Raw genomic sequence first — 25,429 nt, forward strand, 5'->3', positions numbered from 1 at the left:
CGCAATCTTTATGCCACCTATTTTCCTCTGGCTGTCCAGGACTGAACCCCCCAGGGAAAAAAAATGATCTACAGCCCTGGGTGAGCAGAGAATAGGAACATAAGTCTTACCGTTGGGTGTCAGTTGTCCAGATTGACCCTTCTTTCTTACATCAGAAATGGGGGTGAAGTAAGTAGCCGGTCTGACCACCAAGGGAGGCAAAAAATGTCTGAGCTGAAGAGTGGATTTTATCAAATTACAAATTACAAAGACCGGATTCTTCTCTTCATGAGATAAGAAGGTTTTATTTTCACAGATATGGAGAAGAGTACAGACAATATGGAGGCTCGGAGTTCTTTCAGCCATTGCACAGAAGTTTTATGGTTGGTACATTTCCATTGGCTGCTGATTTGGGTGGTTACAAAATATGAAATATAATATTCTATCATTGGATACCTAGTAGGAAAATGACAAATGCTAAACAGAAATACAACAATTTCCACAAGTTATCACCCATTTTACAGCTTAAGATAGAATTATATATTTTATATGATGTTTATACCGCAGTTCAAGATGTTTTTCATTATATCACATCAATTGAAAAAAATAATTGTTATAACATTTAACCATAACTGAGTTCTACATGTTAAAACATACATGACCCATGTACTGTACAATATCTCTAGGTGTCTATACCACAATACTCTTCTCTCTTATTCTCTATAATAGGCGGGAAGCTGGGTTATCTCTAAGCAGGATATGTAAGTAGCTCAGCGTAGAAATATAAAAACAAATTGTAAATATATCATTTATCTTTCTGATACAAAGAAGCAAAAATTCCTTTCTAAAATGTCTAACATAAAACTAAATAGTTGCTTTTATATAATATATTGTATTGTCTCTCAAGTTTTACATGTGCTTGAGGGTAGAAGCTTTGCAAGTTACAATTTCTAGCTCAATATGCTGCTCTAATGCTGGTGGTCAGTGTGCCCCCTTACCCTGGTGGTCAGTGTGTCACCCATACCCTGGTGGTCAGTGTGTCACGCATACCCTGGTGGTCAGTGTGCCCCCTTACCCTGGTGGTCAGTGTGCCCCCTTACCCTGGTGGTCAGTGTGTCACCCATACCCTGGTGGTCAGTGTTCCCCCATACCCTGGTGGTCAGTGTGCCCCCATACCCTGGTGTTCAGTGTGCCCCCATACCCTGGTCGTCAGTGTTCCCCCATACCCTGGTGGTCAGTGTGTTCCCCCATACCCTGCTGGTCAGTGTTCCCCCATACCCTGCTGGTCAGTGTTCCCCATATCCTGGTGGTCAGTGTTCCCCCATACCCTGGTGGTCAGTGTGTTCCCCCATACCCTGCTGGTCAGTGTTCCCCCATACCCTGCTGGTCAGTGTTCCCCCATACCCTGGTGGTCAGTGTTCCCCCATACCCTGGTGGTCAGTGTTTCCCCATACCCTGGTCGTCAGTGTTCCCCCATACCCTGGTGGTCAGTGTGTCACCCATACCCTGGTGGTCAGTGTGCCCCCCTTACCCTGGTGGTCAGTGTGCCCCCCTTACCCTGGTGGTCAGTGTGTCACCCATACCCTGGTGGTCAGTGTTCCCCCATACCCTGGTGGTCAGTGTTCCCCCATACCCTGGTGGTCAGTGTGCCCCCATACCCTGGTGTTCAGTGTGCCCCCATACCCTGGTCGTCAGTGTTCCCCCATACCCTGGTGGTCAGTGTGTTCCCCCATACCCTGCTGGTCAGTGTGTTCCCCCATACCCTGCTGGTCAGTGTTCCCCCATACCCTGGTGGTCAGTGTGTTCCCCCATACCCTGCTGGTCAGTGTTCCCCCATACCCTGGTGGTCAGTGTGTTCCCCCATACCCTGCTGGTCAGTGTTCCCCCATACCCTGCTGGTCAGTGTTCCCCATATCCTGGTGGTCAGTGTTCCCCCATACCCTGCTGGTCAGTGTGTTCCCCCATACCCTGCTGGTCAGTGTTCCCCCATACCCTGGTGGTCAGTGTTCCCCCATACCCTGGTGGTCAGTGTTCCCCCATACCCTGGTGGTCAGTGTTCCCCCATACCCCGGTGGTCAGTGTTCCCCCATACCCTGCTGGTCAGTGTGTTCCCCCATACCCTGCTGGTCAGTGTTCCCGCATACCCTGGTGGTCAGTGTTCCCCCATATCCTGGTGGTCAGTGTTCCCCCATACCCTGGTGGTCAATGTACTTCCTTACCCCGGTGGTCAGTGTGCCCCCATACCATGCTGGTCAGTGTGCCCCCTTACCATAGTGGTCAGAGTACCTCATACCATGCTGGTCAGTGTCCCCCATACCCTGGTGGTCAGTGTAACTCATACCCTGGTGGTCAGTGTACCCCACACCCTGCTGGTCAGTGTGCTCCCTTACCCTGGTGGTCTGTATGCTTTCCTTACCCTGTTGGTCAGTGCACCCCCTTACACTTGTGACACAGAGGTTGCAGTGCCCAGTGTTTCTCCCCACCTCCAGACCTGCAGCTTGTCTCTCCTGCCCCCCGCACCGATTGTTTTCTGCGGTGTGACAGTAGCTGGAGGGGATCACTTTCCCCCTGCTGTCGGTGCCTGTGTTCCTGCACTCTTTATCTACAGACTCTGTGCCCATCTATTGGGGTGAGCCCTATACAGTAGCAGCACTCTGCAGAGACTGTGCCCACTGTTACTGTCACCCTGCGGCCCTGCAGGGGGAAAGTGATCCCCATCAGCTCTTTACACTGTGAAGTCTGTCAGGCCGTCACCCAGCAGATGGAAGGCCGTGACCTGGCCGATGGAAAACCTCAACTGTGCTGCTAAAATCACCAGAAGAAGCAACTGATTGCTAAACAAATGAAATGTGGACTAAGTTCTACAGATAACATGCAGAAGAATATTGCCGTGGTTGGTGGTGTGTGATTGGAGCAATTTATGATCATGTGACATTGATCGCCTCTGCATGGAACTTGTGTATCTTACTCCATAGGGAGCCATGTGTTCCATCCATCGCTATTCCTAATCAATCATTACTGATCAGTAAACATCTCCTCGTAGCTCTAAACTTTAACTGAATTCAAACATAGAGCAAAGCTTACATTGTATATTTCCAGGACAGTTTAAATAACTTACCTATGAATACCCCATTATTATGTTTATTATACAACATTTATAAGGCGCCAACAGCGCTTTACAACATGAAGGCAGGCAGTACACTTACAATACAATTCAATACAGGAGAGATCAGAGGGCTCAGCTCGTTAGAGCTTACAATCTAAAAGAGGGTCAAGTGATACAAAAGGATATAACTGTGGGGGGGGGGTGGGGGCTGATGGAGAAAATAAATGTGCAGTTGTTAGGTGGGGGCTGGGTAGGCTTCCCTGAAGAGATGAGTTTTCAGGGAACGTCTAAAAGTGGATAGAGTAGGAGATAGTCAGACAGATTGGGGTAGGGAATTCCATAGGATAGGAGAGGCTTCTGGAGAAGTCCTGGGGGCGAGCTTGGGAGCCGGCGATGAGAGAGCTAGAGATTTTGGGAGGAACGATTTGGTTAATATTCTGAGACTAGGTTAGTGATGAAGCTGGCGGCCATGTTGTGGATGGCTTTGTAAGTTATTGTTCGTATTTTGAATTTCACTTGTTGGGTGAGCAGAAGCCAATGTAGGAATTGGCAGAGAGGGGTGGAGTACACTGCATGGAGGCCAGTGGTGGGATTGGCAAAGAGGGGTGGAGGACACTGAATGGAGGCCAGTGGTGGAAATGGCAGAGAGGGGTGGAGACACTGAATGGAGGCCAGTGGAGGGATTGGCAGAGAGGGTGGAGGACAATGAATTTAGGCCAGTGGAGGGATTGGCAGAGAGGGGAGGAGGACAATGAATGGAGGCCAGTGGAGGGATTGGCAGAGAGGGTGGAGGACAATGAATTTAGGCCAGTGGAGGGATTGGCAGAGAGGGGTGGAGACACTGAATGGAGGCCAGTGGAGGGATTGGCAGAGAGGGGTGGAGGACACTGAATGGAGGCCAGTGGAGGGATTGGCAGAGAGGGGTGGAGGACAATGAATTTAGGCCAGTGGAGGGATTGGCAGAGAGGGGAGGAGGACAATGAATGGAGGCCAGTGGAGGGATTGGCAGAGAGGGTGGAGGACAATGAATTTAGGCCAGTGGAGGGATTGGCAGAGAGGGGTGGAGGACACTGAATGGAGACCAGTGGAGGGATTGGTGGAGAGGGGTGGAGGACACTGAATGGAGACCAGTGGAGGGATTGGTGGAGAGGGGTGGAGGACACTGAATGGAGACCAGTGGAGGGATTGGTGGAGAGGGGTGGAGGACACTGAATGGAGACCAGTGGAGGGATTGGTGGAGAGGGGTGGAGGACACTGAATGGAGACCAGTGGAGGGATTGGTGGAGAGGGGTGGAAAATACTGAATGGAGACCAGTGGAGGGATTGGAGGAGAGGGGTGGAGGACACTGAATGGAGACCAGTGGAGGGATTGGCAGAGAGGGGTGGAGGACACTGAACAGTTGGTAAGGTGGATGAGTCTGGCAGCAGCATTCATGATGGACCGAATGCTTGGATTATCCAAATGATGATAAGTTCTCTTATAGACACAACAATGCTTTCCTTTGAAACACGGATAAAACTGTTTTTTAGTGCTTGAAGAACATCAGATATAATTTCTTTGGCTCCAACACTGCGGTTGCAGAAAACATGCTGGAAGTACTATAAGTACTGAAATTCCAAATTGGCCTTTCTATGTATTTACTAATCATCACATGCTCTATATGGTATGGATGGGTAAAAAAGGAAAACGGCGAGTATAGCCTGAGGCACACACGGGTATTTTGTTCTCTAATATTTATAAAAATGGGTGAGATGGGAGGCATTGGAGAACTGCTTAATCAAACAAAACAATAACTGGGACCAATCAAATTTACAATGTCACCTTGTTTTTTTTTTTAGTTTTGCCATTTGTCGGACAGAATTTTACCAAAACATTCAAATTTTTTTATGTTTTCTTCCATTATTTTAATTCTCTCCAAAAATCCAGTCTTTCCTTCCCGCTTCTCTTTTTCGATGAGCAGCTTTATGTAATCTGTGGCAAACATCGGGTTTGGTTTTAAGGCGATCTCCTGGAGACGTTGGAGGATCTCAGCAATCTCCCCAGTAAGTTCCCGTACCTCATCCTCTGCCTTCCTAATGTCTTCCTTCAATTTTAAGAAAACATCTTCTACATCCATGAACTCCTGAGCATTTTCATATTTTTTTTTAATATCAAAATATGTCATCTTCTTTTTGGTTTCAACAAAAGTTTCCCAGTAAGACTTTTCTAAAAGGTGTGTTTTGGTGTCATGATTACACACACCACAAATTCCCCTCCAATTAAAAACTTCACATAAATAAACCAGGTAGTTAGAAGACACGGGGCAGTCTTGATGACATGTAGAGCTGCACTCCTGGCAGTTGATTGAGGATTGGGATGAGTCTACCTTTCTTCTTACAGGTTCCGTCACTGCATACTTGAAATTCTCATTCTTTTTAACCTCTGCCCTGTTTCCATTCAGAGCTCTCTCGGTTTGCTCCAATTCATGCTGTTTCCCGGTCACCACCTCAATTTTTCGGCCAAGTCCATCCAAAATTACCTCCAAAGCATTTCTTTTTACTAGAACTTCCTTTGTTAAAGTTAAATCTTTACTGGCTAATTCAGGCAAATATTGTAAAAAAAATTCCTCAATGCTTTCCATTGCCATTTCCCACTGCATTTCCTGAGTCTTGTAGACACGTTTACCAACTTGATCAGGGCGGTTATCAGCGTACAGCATGCCGTTATTGACCATAAAATACACAGGTTTTCCATCTTCAGATTTTGCACAGGGAACATCAGCCTCAGTAACTGCAGAGAGAACGCTCGGTTCCTGAAAATCAGAGAAGGTTGTGAAGAAGACTATATTATCCTTGATGTCTTTCCCAAAAATGGATAAAATGTTGTCATAGATGTACACCTGTGTTGGAGTTAACCGAGCCAAAGATGACTGGACTACAAAACAAATCGCATCAATTTCCGTGAATGTGCATTTAGAAAAAAATTCTCGTATCTTCCGCATGATTTTCTCATCACGCTCTATTCCTCTGGTGTCTCCAAACCCCGGAGTGTCAATGATGGTTATGGAGTACGGGATTCGGAAGCCATCTTCATTGTTGATCTCGTACGTAGTGACACTTGATGTTTGGCTGTGGGCTTGACTCTTCTTACTAATCTCTTCAATTAGCTTGAACCGGTGATCATCCTTCCACTCCACACCAAAGATGTAGTTGATCATAGCATTAATCAGGGTTGTTTTACCAGATCCGGTTTCACCAACCATCATGATCACATTACTTTTCTTATTGAGCTTCACTTTTTTAAATTCCCCTTTACTCTGCTGGTCTATTTTCCTCTTGTAAATGGTCAGAGATCCAACCTTCTCTGTTCTGCTCATGTATTTGTTCAGTTTCTCCAGTAAAGACCTTTTACGATCTTCTACCGTAGAAAGGCCGCGTTCAGTACCTACAAAATCCACACAGTTATTAATATCTTTATATGATCACTACAACAAGTCACCAAACACTGAATATCATACAAGGGCACAAGCAGACAGCTTATGGTGAGATGGGCAAAGCCCTATCACGTTCTATGCATTGTTTTACCAAATAAGCAAAAACCTATTTCCTTGTCACAAATATCTATAGGTCAACGGGACAGCAGAAGCAACAAAGTTACAACTCCGAGCTGCTGTTAAATGAATCTTTGCAATGGGGGTACCCAGGGAACTCCATACATTAAAGAGGAGCTTTAATTAAAAGTCAGCAGCTACAAATACTGTAGCTGCTGACTTTTAATATTAGGGCACTTACCTGTCCAGGCTTCTTCTCTGCCTTTTGGCTAAGATCAAGTGTAGTATCTGTTCTTTAATACAAACAACTGGCCACTGCCCTCACCTAAAACTGGCCTTTGTAGCAAGTAGCACATGGAAGGTCAACACATGCAAAGCAAAACCAAAGAAATCCCCAGCTCAACTTACCGACCAGCCAAACCAACCAAATTATCCTGTCTAAATACACCATACAGTATATATATATTAAAAATATTTTATATATGTATTTTTTATGTGTGAATTTTTATTGTAGTGCTGGCTCCTGAAGAGCACGTGCTATGTGTTTTTGAAATTTAAAGTTACACCTAAACTGCAGTTTGGTTTGAGTATTATTCCAAATTTTGACCTCAGCATCAGTCTGACTGGACTATAGGGTGTTCAGCCTGGCCATAGGGGGCGCTGTCTCCTCTAGTAGGCATGGAAACACAGTCTGGCTGGGTGCTTTAAAGCGGTTCTGCAGCTAAAAAAAAAAATATTAAAAGCCAGCAGCTACTAATATTGCACCTGCTGACTTTTAATAAATGGACACTTACCTGCCCCAGGGTCCAGCGATGTCGGCGGCAGATGACGAGCGATCGCTCGTCTCTCTGCTGCCCCCGCCGCCATCCTCTGTCAGGGAATCGGGAAGTGAAGCGTTGCGGCTTCACTGCCCGGTTCCCTACTGCACATGCGCGAGTCTTGCTGCGCTTCTCTTCTGGTCCCCGCTGTGTCCTGGGAACTGTGTGTTTCACAGAACACAACGGGGGGGGGGGGGGGCATCTGCGGGGGTCTGCGGCGGTCTGTCCCGGAAGTGGGTGCAGATACCTGGATTATCCAGGTAACTGCACCCCCCTCCCCCCTGAAAGATGCCGATTGTGGCACCGGATGGGGGAGGGATCAGATTAGCGGAACTTCCACTTGTGTTTTTTTTTTTACTTTTTTTCACAGGTGAATGGATACTCATTCACATAGGGTGGGGGGGGCCGGTATCCGGGGGCCCCCTTATTAAAGGGGGCTCCTGGATTCCGATAAGCCCTCCGCCCGCAGACCCCAACAACCAACGGCCAGGGTTGTCGGGAAGAGGCCCTTGTCCTCATCAACATGGGGACAAGGTGCTTTAGGGTGGGGGGGTGCGCGCGTCCCCCCTTCCCCAAGGCACCCCCCATGTTGAGGGCACGCAGCCTGGTACGGCTCGGGGGGGGGGGGGCTCGCTCGTCCCCCCCCTTTCCTGGCCGGCCGGGTAGCGTGCTCAGACAAGGCTCTGATGTGGCCCTGGGGGAACACCCACGCCGTTTTTTTCGGCGTTGGGGTTCCCCTTTATGTCCATACCAGGTGGCGGGGCCAGCGACCTCTCCTTCACGGGCCCCGCCTACCTGGAGACCCACTTGAAATGAGCGGACTTTCCTCCGCGTGTGTGGGCGAGTCCGTTCATTTCAAAAGTACGGCGGATTTAGTACGCCGTATTAGTCCGCTGAAAAAGTGTCCCGTGTGTGGGCAAGTAGCCCGTTCGAAAAGTCCGACGGACATTCTGGCGGGAAGTCCGCCAGACTAAGTCCGTCAGATAGTCCGCTACATGTGTATGTGGCAGAAGTCTCACCCACTGGGACGATACGCGCGCGGGAGGAGCTGAACACATCAGCAGCAGCCACCCTCCAACTTAGACTTTGTGAGACATGCTTGCAGTTTGCAGCAAACAATTCCATTCTTAGCACTGGGATCAAAGTGCTTCACTTGTGAGTAGATTTACTTTTGGATTTAAATAAAATGTACTGAGGTCATACAGAGATCACTATTGGATGTCTCATTTTGATCTTACATGGTACAAGGAGGTTTGTCTGTAACAACATTGATTGGGAGATTTATTAATCCTTAGTGATTTTGTCTAGTTTTATTTAGCGCTGCACTATTTATGTTTTTAAAAGTTTACTGAGGATTTGTATTTTTGACCTAGAGAGTTATAACAGCTTTTTAGGTTAGGACATTTGTTTGTGCCAATTGATCCCTAATTAGTTACTGCTTAACCTCACCCATTTCTAATTGCATAGAGGCAACTACTGCACTTATAGAGTGCACAATCTAAATGCCTTTAGTAAATCCATCCCATTGAGGAGGCTCAGGTTTTAACCCCCTTCCACACAATTTTACCCATAATTCCCTGTGACGCAATCTTTATGCCACCTATTTTCCTCTAACTGTCCAGGACTGAACCCCCCAGGGAAAAAAATAATCTACAGCCCTGGGTGAGCAGAGAATAGGTACAGAAGTCTTACCGTTGGGTGTCAGTTGTCCAGGTTGACCCTTCTTTCTTACATCAGAAATGGGGGTGAAGTAAGTAGCCGGTCTGACCACCAAGGGAGGCAAAAAATGTCTGAGCTGAAGAGTGGATTTTATAAAATTACAAATTACAAATTACAAAGACCGGATTCTTCTCTTCATGAGATAAGAAGGTTTTATTTTCACAGATATGGAGAAGAGTACAGACAATATGGAGGCTCTGAGTTCTTTCAGCCATTGCACAGAAGTTTTATGGTTGGTACATTTCCATTGGCCGCTGATTTGGGTGGTTACAAAATATGAAAATATAAAATTCTATCATTGGATATCTAGTAGGAAAATGACAAATGCTAAACAAAAATACAACAATTTCCACAAATTATCACCCATTTTACAGCTTAAACCAGAATTATATATTTTATATGATGTTTATACCGCAGTTCAAGATGTTTTTCATTATATCACATCAATGAAAACATTATTTATAACATAACTGAGCTCTGAATGTTGGATATGACCATGTACTGTACAATATCTCTAGGTGTCTATACCACAATACTCTTCTCTCTTATTCTCTATAATAGGCGGGAAGCTGGGTTATCTCTAAGCAGGATATGTAAGTAGCTCAGCGTAGAAATATAAAAACAAATTGTAAATATAAAATTTGTTTTTCTGATACAAAGAAGCAAAAATTCCTTTCTAAAATGTCTAACATAAAACTAAATAGTTGCTTTTATATAATATATTGTATTGTCTCTCAAGATTTACATGTGCTTGAGGGTAGAAGCTTTGCAAGTTACAAATTCTAGCTCCGCGTGCCCCCCTTGCCCTGGTGGTCAGTGTGCCCCCCTTACCCTGGTGGTCAGTGTGCCCCCCTTACCCTGGTGGTCAGTGTGTCACCCATACCCTGGTGGTCAGTGTTCCCCCATACCCTGGTGGTCAGTGTGCCCCCTTACCCTAGTGGTCAGAGTACCTCATACCATGCTGGTCAGTGTCCCCCATACCCTGGTGGTCAGTGTAACTCATACCCTGGTGGTCAGTGTACCCCACACCCTGCTGGTCAGTGTGCTCCCTTACCCTGGTGGTCTGTATGCTTTCCTTACCCTGTTGGTCAGTGCACCCCTTACACTTGTGACACAGAGGTTGCAGTGCCCAGTGTTTCTCCCCACCTCCAGACCTGCAGCTTGTCTCTCCTGCCCCCCACGCCGATTGTTTTCTGCGGTGTGACAGTAGCTGGAGGGGATCACTTTCCCCCTGCTGTCGGTGCCTGTGTTCCTGCACTCTTTATCTACAGACTCTGTGCCCATCTATTGGGGTGAGCCCTGTACAGTAGCAGTGCTCTGCAGAGACTGTGCCCGCTGTTACTGTCACCCTGCGGCCCTGCAGGGGGAAAGTGATCCCCATCAGATCTTTACACTGTGAACTCGGTCAGGCCGTCGCCCAGCAGATGGAAGGCCATGACCTGGCCGATGGAACACCTCAACTGTGCTGCTAAAATCACCAGAAGAAGCAACTGATTGCTAAACAAATGAAATGTGGAATAAGTTCTACAGATAACATGCAGAAGAATATTGCTGTGGTTGATGGTGTGTGATTGGAGCAATTTATGATCATGTGACATTGATCTCCTCTGCATGGAAATTGTGTATCTTACTCCATAGGGAGCCATGTGTTCCATCCATCGCTATTCCTAATCAATCATTACTGATCAGTAAACATCTCCTCGTAGCTCTAAACTTTAACTGAATTCAAACATAGAGCAAAGCTTACATTGTATATTTCCATGACAGTTTAAATAACTTACCTATGAATACCCCATTATTATGTTTATTATACAACATTTATAAAGCGCCAACAGCGCTTTACAACATGAAGGCAGGCAGTACACTTACAATTCAATTCAACACAGGAGGGATCAGAGGGCTCAGCTCGTTAGAGCTTACAATCTAAAAGAGGGTCAAGCGATACAAAAGGATATAACCGTGGGGGGGGGGGGGGGGTCTGATGGAGAAAATAAATGTGCAGTTGTTAGGTGGGGGCTGGGTAGGCTTCCCTGAAGAGATGAGTTTTCAGGGAACGTCTAAAAGTGGATAGAGTAGGAGATAGTCAGACAGATTGGGGTAGGGAATTCCATAGGATAGGAGAGGCTTCTGGAGAAGTCCTGGGGGCAAGCTTGGGAGCCGGCGATGAGAGCGCTAGAGATTTTGGGAGGAACGAAGAGAACGATTTGGTTAATATTCTGAGACTAGGTTAGTGATGAAGCTGGCGGCCATGTTGTGGATGGCTTTACAAGTTATTGTTCGTATTTTGAATTTCACTTGTTGGGTGAGCAGAAGCCAATGTAGGGATTGGCAGAGAGGGGTGGAGGACACTGCATGGAGGCCAGTGGTGGGATTGGCAAAGAGGGGTGGAGGACACTGAATGGAGGCCAGTGGAGGAAATGGCAGATAGGGGTAGAGACACTGAATGGAGGCCAGTGGTGGGATTGGCAGAGAGGGGTGGAGGACACTGAATGGAGGCCAGTGGAGGGATTGGGGGAGAGGAATGGAGGACACTGAGCAGTTGGTAAGGTGGATGAGTCTGGCAGCAGCATTCATGATGGGCTGAATGCTTGGATTATCCAAATGATGATAAGTTCTCTTATAGACACAACAATGCTTTCCTTTGAAAACCAGATAAAACCGTTTTTTTAGTGACTGAGGAACACATGGCCACTCACTAAAATTAGAAGAAGAGAGGTTTAATCCTAAACTACATAGAGGGTTCTTTACTGTAAGAGCGGCAAGGATGTGGAATTCCCTTCCACAGGCAGTGGTCCCAGGAGTGGGCATCGATGGTTTCAATAAAATATTAGATAAGCACCTGGACGACAACAACATATAGAGATATACAATGTAATACTGACACATAATCACACACATAGGTTGGACTTGATGGACTTGTGTCTTTTTTCAACCTCACCTACTATCTAACTATGTAATATCAGACATAATTTCATTGGCTCTCACATGACAATAGCAGAAAAACATGCTGGAAGTACTATAAGTACTGAAATTCCAATATGGGTCTGTCTATGTATTCACTAATTATCATATGCTGTATGGTATGGATGAGTAAAAAAAGGAAAGCAAGGAGTAGTGTGAGGCACACACGGGTATTGTTCTCTATCATATCTAAAAATGGGTGAGATGGGAGGTATTGGGGAACTGCTTAATAAAAAAAAAAACAATAATTGGGACCAACAAGATTTACAATGGCACCTTGTTTTTTTTTTAAGTTTGGCCATTTGCCAGTCGAACTTTTACATTTTCAAAAATTTTTATGTTTTTTTCCATTATTTTAATTCTCTCCAAAAATCCAGTCTTTCCTTCCCGCTTCTCTTTTTCGATGAGCAGCTTTATGTAATCTGTGGCAGACATCGGGTTTGGTTTTAAGGCGATCTCCTGGAGACGTTGGAGGATCTTAGCAATCTCCCCAGTAACTTCCCGTACCTCATCCTCTGCCTTCTTAATATCTTTCTTCAATTCTGAAATAACTTTTTCCACAGTCATCACCTCATTCTTCGCTTTTTCATATTTTTCTTTAATATCAGAATACGTTTTCTTTGTGGTTTCAACAAAAGTTTCCCAGTAAGACTTTTCTGAAAAGTGTGGTCTGGTGCTATGATCACACACACGACAAGTTCCCAATAAATCAAAAACTTCACAGAAATAAACCAGGGGGTTAATAGGCACGATGCAGTCTTGGTGACATGTAGAGCTGCACGCCCGGCAGTTGGTTGAGTATTTGGATGAGTCTACCTGTCTTCTTACATGTTCTGTCACTTCATACTCAAAATTCTCATTCCTTTTAACCTCCGCCCTGTTTTCAGTCAGAACTCTCTCGGTTTGCTCCAATTCATGCTGTTTCCCGGTCACCACCTCAATTTTTCGGCCAAGTCCATCCAAAGTTACCTCCAAAGCATTTCTTTCTGCTAGAACTTTCTTTGTTAAAGTTAAATCTTTACTGGCTAATCCAGGCAAATATTGTAAAAAAAATTCCTCAATGCTTTCCATTCCCATTTCCCACTGCATTTCCTGAGTCTTGTAGACACGTTTGCCAACTTTATCAGGGTTGTTATCAGCGTACAGCATGCCGTTATTGACCATAAAATGCACAGGTTTTCCATCTTTAGATTTTGCACAGGGAACATCAGCCTCAGTAATTGCGGCGAGAACGCTCGGTTCCTGGACATCAGAGAAGGTGGTGAAGAAGACTATATTGTCCTTGATGTCTTTCCCAAAAATGGATAAAATGTTGTCATAGATGTACACCTGTGTTGGAGTTAACCGAGCCGAAGACGACTGAACCACAAAACAAATCGCATCAATTTCCGTGAATTTGCATTTAGAAAAAAATTCTCGTATCTTCCGCATGATTTTCTCATCACAATCTATTCCTCTGGTGTCTCCAAACCCCGGAGTGTCAATGATGGTTATGGGGTACGGGATTCGGAACCCAACTTCGTTGTTGATCTCGTACGTGGTGACACTTGATGTTTGGCTGTGGGCTTGACTCTTCTTACTAATCTCTTCAATTAGCTGAATCCGGTGATCATCCTTCCACTCCACACCAAAGATGTAGTTGAACATAGCATTAATCAGGGTTGTTTTACCAGATCCGGTTTCACCAACCATCATGATCACTTTACTTTTCTTATTGAGCTTCACTTTTTTAAATTCCCCTATACTCTGCTGGTCCATTTTCCTCTTGTAAATGGTCAGAGATCCAACCTTCTCTGTGCTGCTCGTATATTTGTTCAGTTTCTCCAGTAAAGACCTTTTACAATTTTCTACCGTAGAAAGGCCGCGTTCAGTACCTACAAAATCCACACAGTTATTAATATCTTTATATGATCACTACAACAAGTCACCAAACACTGAATATCATACAAGGGCACAAGCAGACAAGTTATGGTGAGGTGGGCAAAGCCCTATCACGTTCTATGCACCGAATAAGCAAAAACAACCTATTTCATTGTCACAAATATCTATAGGTCAGCAGGACAGCAGAAGCAACAAAGTTGCAACATTGTATTTTTTTTATGTTCTCAAAAAAAAAAAAAAAACAATGGATACATTACTGTAGCCACTGTGGGCTGCTGTTAAATATATCCTTGCAAAGGAGTACCCAGGGCACCCCATGAATTAAAGAGGAGCTCCAGGTCCCCCCCCCCCCACCCCTCCTCCAAAAAAATATTAAAAGTCAGCAGCTGCAAATACTGTAGCTGCTGAGTTTTAAATGGACACAAAAGGTTCCCTTTTTTTTCTTTTTAAAATAACAAACATGTCATACTTACCGTATTTATTGGCGTGTAACACGCACCCCAAGTTTAGGAGGAAATTTTAAGGAAAAAAACTTTTAGGAGGGAAGTTTAAGGAAAAGAAAATCTTACATTTAAATGCCCATCAATGCAGCCTTATCAGTGTCCATCTGAAGCCTCGTCAGTGTCATTTGCAGCCTTGTCCCCTTGTCTGTGTCATTTTCAGACTTGTCTGTTTTATTTTTAGCTTTTCTTTTTAAAAATGGCGCCGCTGAGATGTCCTGTGTATCTCAGCGGCGCTCGTTAGCTTTCGGCTGCCTTCGACTCTTCTTGGCGGCTTTCGGCCACTCTCAGCCATTCTCTGCGGTTTTCGGCCGCCCGGAAGGGCCGAAGGCGGGCAAAAGCCGTCAAGAAGAGCTGAAGGCAGCCGAAAGCCACCGGGAAGGGTCGAAGGCGGCTGAAAGCCGCCCATCCACCCTACTGCCACCCTGCACACCCCCCTACCACCTCCATAGCTCCCAACTGTCCCTGATTTGGAACAAAGTCCCTCATTCCTCCTCATTTGTCCCTTATTTTGGTTTGATCTATATAGATGTATATAAAATGCACTTCTTTTTCAAAAAGTGTTTCCTAGCGCTAAACCTTTCATGCGGATTCTAAATTGCTGCATTTGTACATTTCATTGTCATTGATCGTGTCATTGATCAAGCTGTGGAGGAGCAGGAGCGGGAAGATGAGGAAGTCGCAATGCTGGATGAATTCCCAGGGGGGCTACTCTATCTGAGACAAGTCAACAACAGGAGTCTGAAGAGGAGTCAGAGGAGGATGGTGCCGGGGCGGATTAGGAGGAGCAAGAAGAGCATGCTTTAAACCTTTCTGGGATCCCTGTTGTGCGTGGATGGGGAGAGGAGAATGAAGACGACGACATTATCCTGGATGATGAGCAGGAGCCAGGCCACCACACCGCTTCCACTTTAGTGCAAATGGGGGCCTTCATGCTCCAGTGTTTTAATAGAGACCCCCGTATAAAAAGCATAAGGGTCAAGGACCAGTACTGGGTGGCAACGTACTTAGACCCCGGTACAAACACAAAATGGCGGAAATGTTACCACCATCACAGAGGGCTGTCAGAATGCAGCACTTCCAGGCCTTGCTTCGAGAAATGCTGCATTCTGCTTTTGCGTGCGCTGGCAGAGGAGCAATTCCCACTCCCAGAGAAGGAGTTGCGGGTACCAATCCAACAGCGCCTGCAAGAAGAGGGCGGTTTGAAGATGTGTTGGTGACTTCGGATATGAGGTCATTCTTTCAGCCGACCCATCGACAGGTGTCATCCGGATCCAGCATCAGGGAACGCCTAGACCATCAGGTGTCCGATTACATCGGGTTAACGGCCGATGTGGACACTCTGAGGAGTGATGAACCCCTGGACTACTGGGTGGGCAGGCTTGACCTCTGGCCAGAGCTTGCCCAATTTACAATTGAACTGTTGGCTTGCCCCTCATCCAGTGTCCTGTCCGAAAGGACGTTTAGCGCAGCAGGGGGGATCGTGACCGATAAGCGTACTCGCCTAGCTCACGAAAGTGTTAACTACCTCACATTTCTAAAAATGAATGAGGCATGGATCTCGGAGGAATTCCACACATGTGACCAGTAGACCATGTATATGTCTATAAACCATTTTTTTAAATCGAGCACACAGACCTTCTTTCTTCATTTGGCTCACTCCCTTGTCCAAAAAAAGCACACCGTACTATATGCCCCTACCCTCCTCTTTGAAGAGGTTGAGCGGTGTCATATTTCTACTGGGGCTGCTTATTATGAGGGGCTCCCACCATCCCTGTGCTGTGCTGACTTCCCCCTGGGGCTGTACCTCTGCTGTGCATATTATGAGGGGCTCCCACCATCCCTGTGCTATGCTGACATCCTCCTGGGGCTGCTTATTATGAGGGGCTCCCACCATCCCTGTGCTATGCTGACATCCTCCTGGGGCTGCTTATTATGAGGGGCTCCCACCATCCCTGTGCTGATTTTCTCCTGGGGCTGCTTATTATGAGGGGCTCCCACCATCCCTGTGCTGTGCTGACTTCCTCCTGGGGCTGTACCTCTGCTGTGCATATTATGAGGGGCTCCCACCATCCCTATGCTATGCTCATTATGAGGGGCTCCCACCATCCCTGTGCTATGCTCATTATGAGGGGCTCCCACCATCCCTGTACTATGCTGACTTCCTCCTGGGGCTGCTTACGGTGCAGGTGTCAGTGCTGTATATCACGGTGCTGATGTCAGTACTCTCTATCACGGTGCTGCTGTCAGTGCTGTATATCACGGTGCTGGTGTTAGTGCTGTATGTCACGCTGCTGATGTCAGTGCTCTCTATCACGGTGCTGGTGTCAGATGACTATCACGGTGCAGGTGTCATTGCTGTATGTCACGCTGCTGGTGATCATCTCCTGCACCCTCTTCTTTGCCTACCCTGGTCCCTGACCTTCCCTCTCCTCCATTGCCTTCATGCGCTCCACAGTCCTGAATTGTCACAATTTCCCATATAAAAAAAGAATACTTGTAGTTGTCGATCCCAGATTCACCTCATACATGTGTTATGTCATTGGCCATGTGGTGGGACTATGTTTGCACAGCTATTAATTATTTTGTGGCTGCAAATTTGACCTGTAGGTCAATATAACTGGGTACTAACATAGGTAAAGTTGATCCAGGGAAAATCCCATTGCCTCTTGGAGGATCAGGAAGGAATTTTTTTCCCCTGCTGTAGCAAATTGGAGCATGCTCTGTTGGGGTTTTATTTTTCGCCTTCCTCTGGATCAATTGGGGGCATAAAATTGGGTATGTGGATTGTACGATTATTTTTAATTTTATTTATTTGTTTTTAAGGTTGAACTGGATGGACTTGTGTCTTTTTTCAACCTCACTAACTATGTAATTTTCTTTGGAGGGGGGGCAGCAAAGAAGGAGTTTTTGTGCCCCCCCCCCATAAGCAGCCTTAATGTCCCGACCGATGTGAGTTGTCCCTACATGACATGTTTTGTTTTTATTACAACATTCACAATCATTTTAAGTTGTGAAAACACAAAATATAATTATTTTTAGACCTCAGATCACCCCAATTCCCGCACCTTCACCCCTCAGATCACCCCAATTCCTGCACCTTCACCCCTCAGATCACCCCAATTCCTGCACCTTCACCCCTCAGATAACCCCAATTCCCGCACCTTCACCCCTCACATCACCCCAATTCCTGCACCTTCACCCCTCAGATCACCCCAATTCCTGCACCTTCACCCCTCAGATAACCCCAATTCCCGCACCTTCACCCCTCACATCACCCCAATTCCTGCACCTTCACCCCTCACATCACCCCAATTCCCGCACCTTCACCCCTCAGATCACCCCAATTCCTGCACCTTCACCAATCAGATCACCCCAATTCCCGCACCTTCACCCCTCAGATCACCCCAATTCCTGCACCTTCACCCCTCAGATCACCCAAATTCCTGCACCTTCACCCCTCAGATAACCCCCAATTCCTGCACCTTCACCCCTCAGATCATCCCAATTCCCGCACCTTCACCCTTCAGATCACCCCAATTCCCACACCTTCACCCCTCAGATCACCCCAATTCCTGCACCTTCACCCCTCAGATCACCCCAATTCCTGCACCTTCACCCCTCAGATCACCCAAATTCCCACACCTTCACCCCTCAGATCACCCCAATTCCTGCACCTTCACCCCTCAGATCACCCCAATTCCCGCACCTTCACCCCTCAGATCACCCCAATTCCCGCACCTTCACCCCTGCGGATCACAGCGCTGGCTGGCTCTGTGTTCGGCAGCCGCGTTGTAACACAGTCCCGCCCCCCCAGACCAGCTCATGTGATAGGCGGAACGTTGATTCTATATACTATCACATGAGCTGGTCTGGAGGGACGGGACTGTGTTACAGCGCGGCTGCCGAACACAGAGCCAGCCAGCACTGTGATCCAGAGGATGAGATCCCGTACAGCCTGCCCTGTGTGCCACAGTGCTTGGATAGGAGGATCGGCATATAGATGAAATTATCTTTCTATATTCCTCCATACAGCCGCTGAATGCTTGCAGGAGGGAGAGGAAGAGAATCAAGTATTCAGAGGCTGCATGGAGGAATATAGAAAGATAATTTCCTCTATATGCAGCCCCCCTGCCGATTCTCCTATACAACTTATTTTACTGCTCCCCCAGTTCACCCTGTGCTCCCTGCCCCCCCCCCCCCCCCCAGTGCTCTCCTCCACCCCTGTTCTTTCTGCCCCCCCCTCCAGCTCTCCCCATCTTTCTCTAGCCACCATCCCAGTGCTCTCTACTCCCCCCTGTTCTTCCCCCCAGTGCTCTCCACTTCCCCCAGTGCTCCCCCCCGTTCTTCCCACTCCCCCCTGTTCTTCCCCCCAGTGCTCTCCACTTCCCCCAGTGCTCACCCCCGTTCTTCCCACTCCCCCCTGTTCTTCCCCCCAGTGCTCTTCACTCCCCCCAGTGCCCCCCAGTGCTCTCCACTCCCCCCAGTGCTCCCCCCTGTTCTACCCCCTGCTCTCCACTTCCCCTAGTGCTCTCCTCGCCCTGTTCTGCCCCCAGTGCTGTGCTCTCCTCCCCGTTCTTCCCCCAGTTCTCTCCACTCCCCCCAGTGCCCTCCCCCCCGTTCTCCCCCCAGTGCTCTCCCCCCTGTTCTCCCCCCAGTGCTCTCCACTCCCACCAGTGCTCTCCCCCTGTTCTTCCCCCCAGTGCTCTCCACTCCCCCCAGTGCTCTCCCCCCCAGTGCTCTTCACTCCCCCCAGTGCTCTCCCCCCAGTGCTCTTCACTCCCCCCAGTGCTCTCCCCCCCAGTGCTCTTCACTCCCCCAGTGCTCTCCACTTACCCCAGTGCTTCCCCCGTTCTTCTCCCCCCAGTGCTCTACCCCCATTCTCCCCCCCAGTGCTCTTCACTTCCCCAGTGCTCTTCACTCCCCCCAGTGCTCTCCCCCCTGTTCTTCCCCCCCAGTGCTCTTACCCACCCCCCCGTGCTCTCCACTCCCACCAGTGCTCTCCCCTGTTCTTCTCCCCCATGCTCTTCACTACCCCCAGTGCTCTCCCTCTCTGTTCTCCCCCCCTAGTGCTGTGCTCTCCCCCCCATTCCCCCCCCCAGTGCTCTTTACTCCCCCAGTGTTCTCACCCTTGTTCTCCCCCCCCAGTGCTCTTCACTCCCACCAGTGCTTTCCCCCCTCTGTCCCCCCCAGTGCTCTCCATTCCCCCCAGTGCTCTCCCCCTTGTTCCCCCCCAGTGCTCTTCACTCCCCCCAGTGCTCCACCCCGTTTGTTTCCCCCAAGTGCTCTCCCTCCCCTGTTCTTTCTCTGCCCCCCAGTGCTCTCCAGCTCTCCCCATCACTCTCCAGCCCCCACCCCAGTGCTCTCCAGCCCCCCATTCTCCCCACCCCTGTTCTTTCTGGCCCCCTGGTGCTCCCAAGCTCCACCCATCGCTCTCTAGCCCCCCCAGCACTCACTACCCCCATGCTCTTCACCCCTGTTCTTTTTTGCTGCCCCAGCACTCTCCACTCCCGTGCTTTTCCCCCTGTTCTTTCTGGGCCCCACTGGTGCTCCCAAGCTCCCCCCCAGTGCTCTCCACTCCCCCTCTTCACTCCCCCCAGTGCTCTCCCCCCCGTTCTTCCCCCCCAGTGCTCTTTACTCCCCCAGTGCTCACCCCCCTGTTCTTCCTCCCCCCAGTGATCTCCACTCCCCCCAGTGCTCTCACCCTTGTTCTTCCCCCCCAGTGCTCTTCACTCCCACCAGTGCTTTCCCCCTCTGTCCCCCCCAGTGCTCTCCATTCCCCCCAGTGCTCTCCCCCTTGTTCCCCCCAGTGCTCTTCACTCCCCCCAGTGCTCCCCCCGTTTGTTTCCCCCAAGTGCTCTCCCTCCCCTGTTCTTTCTCTGCCCCCCAGTGCTCTCCAGCTCTCCCCATCACTCTCCAGCCCCCACCCCAGTGCTCTCCAGCCCCCCATTCTCCCCACCCCTGTTCTTTCTGGCCCCCTGGTGCTCCCAAACTTCACCCATTGCTCTCCAGCCCCACCAGCGCTCTCTACCCCCATGCTCTTCACCCCTGTTCTTTTTTGCTGCCCCAGCACTCTCCACTCCCGTCCTTTTCCCCCTGTTCTTTCTGGGGCCCACTGGTGCTCCCAAGCTCCCCCCCATTGCTCTCCACTCCCCCCTACTCTTTGTACTCCCCAGTGCTCTCCAGCCCCATGCTCTCCACCCCTGTTTTTCTGCCCCCCCAGTGCTCCTCGCCATCCCACACTCTTAGCCCCCTCAGTGCTCTCAGCCTTCCGTGCTCTCCACCCCTGTTCTTTTTGGCCCCCACAGTGCTCTCAAGTTCCCCGCCCCAGCGCTCTATGCTCCCCACCACTGTGATCTCCACTCCCCCTGCTCTTTGCCCCCACCCATGTGTTCTCCAACCCCGCCAGTGCTTCCCCTTCTCTCCAGCTCCCACCCAGTGCTCTCCACTTCCCTGGGACCAGAGAACAGGCTGACTGGGGCCAGAAAATGGGGACAGCTGAAGGTGCAGGTGGCCAGGGACCACTTCATCTCACAGCAAACAGATCCTCTGGAAGGAGCACCATCCCCATCCAAAACGGGAACAGACCCTGCCTGCTGCTGGCCGTCATGGATATCCTGCTGGCATGCAAGGTACCGTACCGAGCATCAACAACACACCTTCCCACAGACAGGGAATACAGACTGGGACATGGGACACAGGAGGGGCTGCAATGATGGGCACAGTGAGGCTGCATTCATGTGCACAGTGAGACTGCATTCAAGGTACAGTAAAGCTGCATTTGATGGGCACAGTGAGGCTGCATTTGTGGGCACAGTGAGACTGCATTCACAGGCAGAGTAAAGCTGCATTTGGTGGGCACCCACCTCCCCTTTCCTTAATGTATTCTTTCTGTGGAAGGTTGTCCCCACCACGTTCTGAGTTCCTGGGGTCTCCCTTGATGATTGTCCACTTACCACTTTTAACTGGAATTTGTATATATATATATATATATATATATATATAGCCCTATGTGATTTCATATCTGTATATAATACAATCTTCATCAAATGTGCTTTAAAATGTAGGGTTTTCCCTTTCATGAACAAGAAAATAATGACGTCATGCTGTTGGGCTGGTATAATAATGCTGTGGGGCTGCTATGAAATTTTTTCCAGGGCTGGTTTTTATTCCCAGTCCGGCCCTGCATACAGTACCTGTTCTTCACTGTAAGCCTCCCCCCCCCAACCAACACACGCACCTTTCCCCCTCTGTACCTCCTACATACTTGTGTTCTCCACTTGTCCTCCTGCTACAGATTCCGATGATCGGGGAGGAGGTGAATAGAGGGGATATCAGGCAAGCAAGAACTTACATGCCGGTCTTCTAATGCACCCGCCCCGCGGCCGTGGTTCCCTAGTCATGGATAGTTGCAGGCTTCTCTTTATCCTGGCTATTTCCTCTCCTGCTCGCGCTGCAGACACCTTTTTCCAGTTAGAGCTTGAGACAGTCACGGCACATTTCAAAGTGCTTGTGCAATCTAAGTGCTTCCTTAAATTTTAATTGCCTCTGTTCCTTAATTTGTCCATAAAACAACATTAAACTGGGAAGATCATCATTAAAGTTGATCCAATACAAAGGAATAACCCTTTTTGAGCAATCATTAAACTCTTCACTGGCAGCAGGACAACATTTGCCGTGACTGTCTCAAGCTCTCACTAGAAAAAGCATACTGACCGATTGAATTTGTTAAGCACCCTTCTCTAATGCTGTGTACACAAGATCAGTAGACATGTGCATTTCGTTTCGTTCCGAATCGAAATTCGGACGAATTTTCATTATTCGGACATTCGGATGCATCCGAATTACCGAATTACAATGCTAACGAATTCAAACGAAATTCAAAAAATTACATTTTTCGACCCGAATTTGGGGCCACATATCTCAGGGCCACTTTCAACTAGAAACCCCAAATTATGGATGCAAACACAGTAGAACTAGCACTGCAACCTCTCCAAATTTGGGGTTTCTAGCTCCAAGTGACCCCGAGTTATGGGGCCCCAAAGTCGGGTCGCAAAATGTCAAGCATTTTTCTGCAGCAGAGAATGACATTTTGTGACCCGACTTTGGGGCCACGTATCTCGGGGTCACTTTTAGCTAGAAACACCAAATTTTGTATAAAAACACAATAGACCTAGCACTACAACATCTCCAAATTTGGGGTTTCTAGCACCAAGTGACCCCGAGATACATGGCCCTAAATTCGGGTCGCAAAATATTTTCGAATCCCGTTGAAATAGTTTCCAATGCAGTTGAAATAATTTCGAATCATGTTGAAATCATTTCGAATCCGGTAGAAATATTTTCGAATTTGGTTGAAATATTTTCGAAATGATTTCAACATGATTCGAAATTATTTCAACTGCATTGGAAACTATTTCAACCGGATTCGAAAATATTTTGCGACCCAAATTTAGGGCCCTGTATCCGAGATACGTGGCCCCAAAGTCAGGTCGCAAAATGTCATTCTCTGCTGCAGAAAAGTACTTGGCATATTGCCCATATCTGGGGTCACTTGGTGACAGGTGACGTGGCAAGTGGACAATCCACAACTTGGCCATGTGGCACTCGTGACCGGTCACATGGCACTCGTGTCAGGTCACGTGGTACTCGTGTCAGGTCACATGGCACTCGTGGCCGGCCATATGGCAGGTCACGTGGCACTCGTGGCAGGTCACGTGGCACTCGTGGCCGGCCATGTGGCACTCGTGGCAGGTCACGTGGCACTTGTGGCAGGTGTCCTGGCAAGTGGACAATACACAACTAGTGGCAGGTGACGTGGCAAGTGGACAAATACAATACACAACTTGTGGCAAGTGGACAATGGCACATCAAACCCCAAATTTGGTGATGTTGTAGTGCTAGTTCTATTGTGTTTGTATACCAAATTTGGTGTTTCTAGCTATAAGTGACCCCAAGATACATGGCCCCAAAGTCGGGTCACAAAATGTCATTCTCTGCTACAGAAAAATGCTTGAAATTTTGCGACCCGACTTTGGGGCCCCGTAACTCGGGGTCACTTGGAGCTAGAAACCCCAAATTTGGAGATGTTGTAGTGCAGAATAGAATATAGATACTATCTATTTCATTTTTAATTTCTTTTGCAGATTACTATTTGTTACTATTAGACTATTAGCATCTATTTAATTTTTTGCAGATCTCCTGCAGACTATTGGTATTTATTTCGTTTTCTCACCAGATCTCCTGCAGACTATTAGCATCTATTTCTTTTTTTAGCAGATCTCCTGTAGACTATTAACAGCCATTTCACTTTTTTTTTTTTTTGAAGATCTCCTGCATAGTGATGGACGAACTTCCGACGGGACGTTTCGCGAACGCGAAATGCGAACGGACCCAAACGTTCGCGAAACCGACCGTTCGCCGCGGGCCCCATTGACTTCAATGGGAGGCGAACTTTGCAAACCTTCATGTCGAATTTGCGGCCACGTGGTAATTATTAGGGGGTAAAACGTAGTCCCACCATCTGGACAATGACATAATACATGTATGAGGTGAATTTGGGATCGATAACTACAAGCATTTTTATTTTATTTGGGAAATTGTTCTAACAATTCAGGACTATGGAGCTAATGAAGGCAATGGAGGAGAGGGAAGGTCAGGGACCAGGGTAGGCAAAGAAGAGGGTGCAGGAGATGATCACCAGCAGCGTGACATACCGGAATGACACATGCACCGTGATAGAGGCATCTGACAGCAGCACCGTAATACAGAGCACTGACAGCAGCACCGTGACATACAGCGCTGACAGCAGCACCGTGACATACAGCGCTGACAGCAGCACCGTGACATACAGCGCTGACAGCAGCACCGTGACATACAGCGCTGACAGCAGCACCGTGACATACAGCGCTGACAGCAGCACCGTGACATACAGCGCTGACAGCAGCACCGTGACATACAGCGCTGACAGCAGCACCGTGACATACAGCACTGACAGCAGCACCGTAAGCAGCCCCAGGAGGAAGTCAGCACAGCACAGGGATGGTGTGATCCCCTCATAATAAGAACCCCCAGGAGGAAGTCAGCACAGCACAGGGATAGTGTGATCCCTTCATAATAAGAACCCCCAGGAGGAAGTCAGCACAGCACAGGGATATCATAAGCAGCCCCAGTAGAAATATGACACCGCTCAACCTCTTCAAAGAGGAGGGTAGGGGCATATAGTACGGTGTGCTTTTTTGGGTCAAGGAAGTGAGCCAAATGAATTAAGAAGGTCTGTGTGCTTGATTAAAAAAATAGTTTATAGACATATACATGGTCTACTGGTCACATGTGTTGAATTCCTCCGAGATCCATGCCTCATTCATTTTTAGAAATGTGAGGTAGTTAACACTGTGGTGAGCTAGGCGAGTACGCTTATCGGTCACAATCCCCCCTGCTGCGCTGAACGTCCTTTCGGACAGGACACTGGATGAGGGGCAAGCCAACAGTTCGATTGCAAATTGGGCAAGCTCTGGCCAGAGGTCAAGCCTGCCCACCCAGTAGTCTAGGGGTTCATCACTCCTCAGAGCGTCCACATCGGCCGTTAACCCAATGTAGTCGGACACCTGACGGTCTAGGCGTTCCCTGATGCTGGATCCGGATGACACCTGTCGATGGGTCGGCTGAAAGAATGACCTCATATCCGAAGTCACCAACACATCTTCAAACCGGCCTCTTCTTGCAGGCGCTGTTGGATTGGTACCCGCAAATCCTTCTCTGGGAGTGGGAATTGCTCCTCTGCCAGCGCACGCAAAAGCAGAATGCAGCATTTCTCGAAGCAAGGCCTGGAAGTGCTGCATTCTGACAGCCCTCTGCGACGGCGGTAACATTTCCGCCATTTTGTGTTTGTACCGGGGGTCTAAGTACGTTGCCACCCAGTACTGGTCCTTGACC

The 25,429-nt window shown here is 48.2% G+C and overlaps 1 protein-coding gene and 1 pseudogene across 2 annotated transcripts in view; one reads left to right on the plus strand and one right to left on the minus strand.

Annotated features, from left to right (window-relative positions):
• The window catches only part of LOC143997778 (uncharacterized), a 101,135-nt gene that overhangs the window by 38,829 nt on the left and 36,877 nt on the right, over positions 1-25,429 (minus strand). The window contains exon 2 of one of the 2 annotated variants that reach the window (XM_077493569.1): positions 257-6,509. The exons of the other annotated variant lie outside the window; for it this stretch is intronic. Coding sequence (XP_077349695.1) covers positions 4,921-6,509 — 1,589 coding nt within the window. The 3' untranslated portion in view covers positions 257-4,920. Of the gene's footprint in view, positions 1-256; positions 6,510-25,429 lie in introns of those variants that run through there. 2 annotated transcript variants of the gene reach the window in all.
• LOC143999777 (U2 spliceosomal RNA) lies at positions 6,865-6,971 on the plus strand (annotated as a pseudogene).

The sequence above is a fragment of the Lithobates pipiens genome, unplaced genomic scaffold (assembly GCF_037356315.1).
Source record: "Lithobates pipiens isolate NorthernLeopardFrog02 unplaced genomic scaffold, aLitPip1_a1.2 Scaffold_19, whole genome shotgun sequence".
In the NCBI taxonomy this organism is placed as follows: domain Eukaryota; kingdom Metazoa; phylum Chordata; class Amphibia; order Anura; family Ranidae; genus Lithobates; species Lithobates pipiens.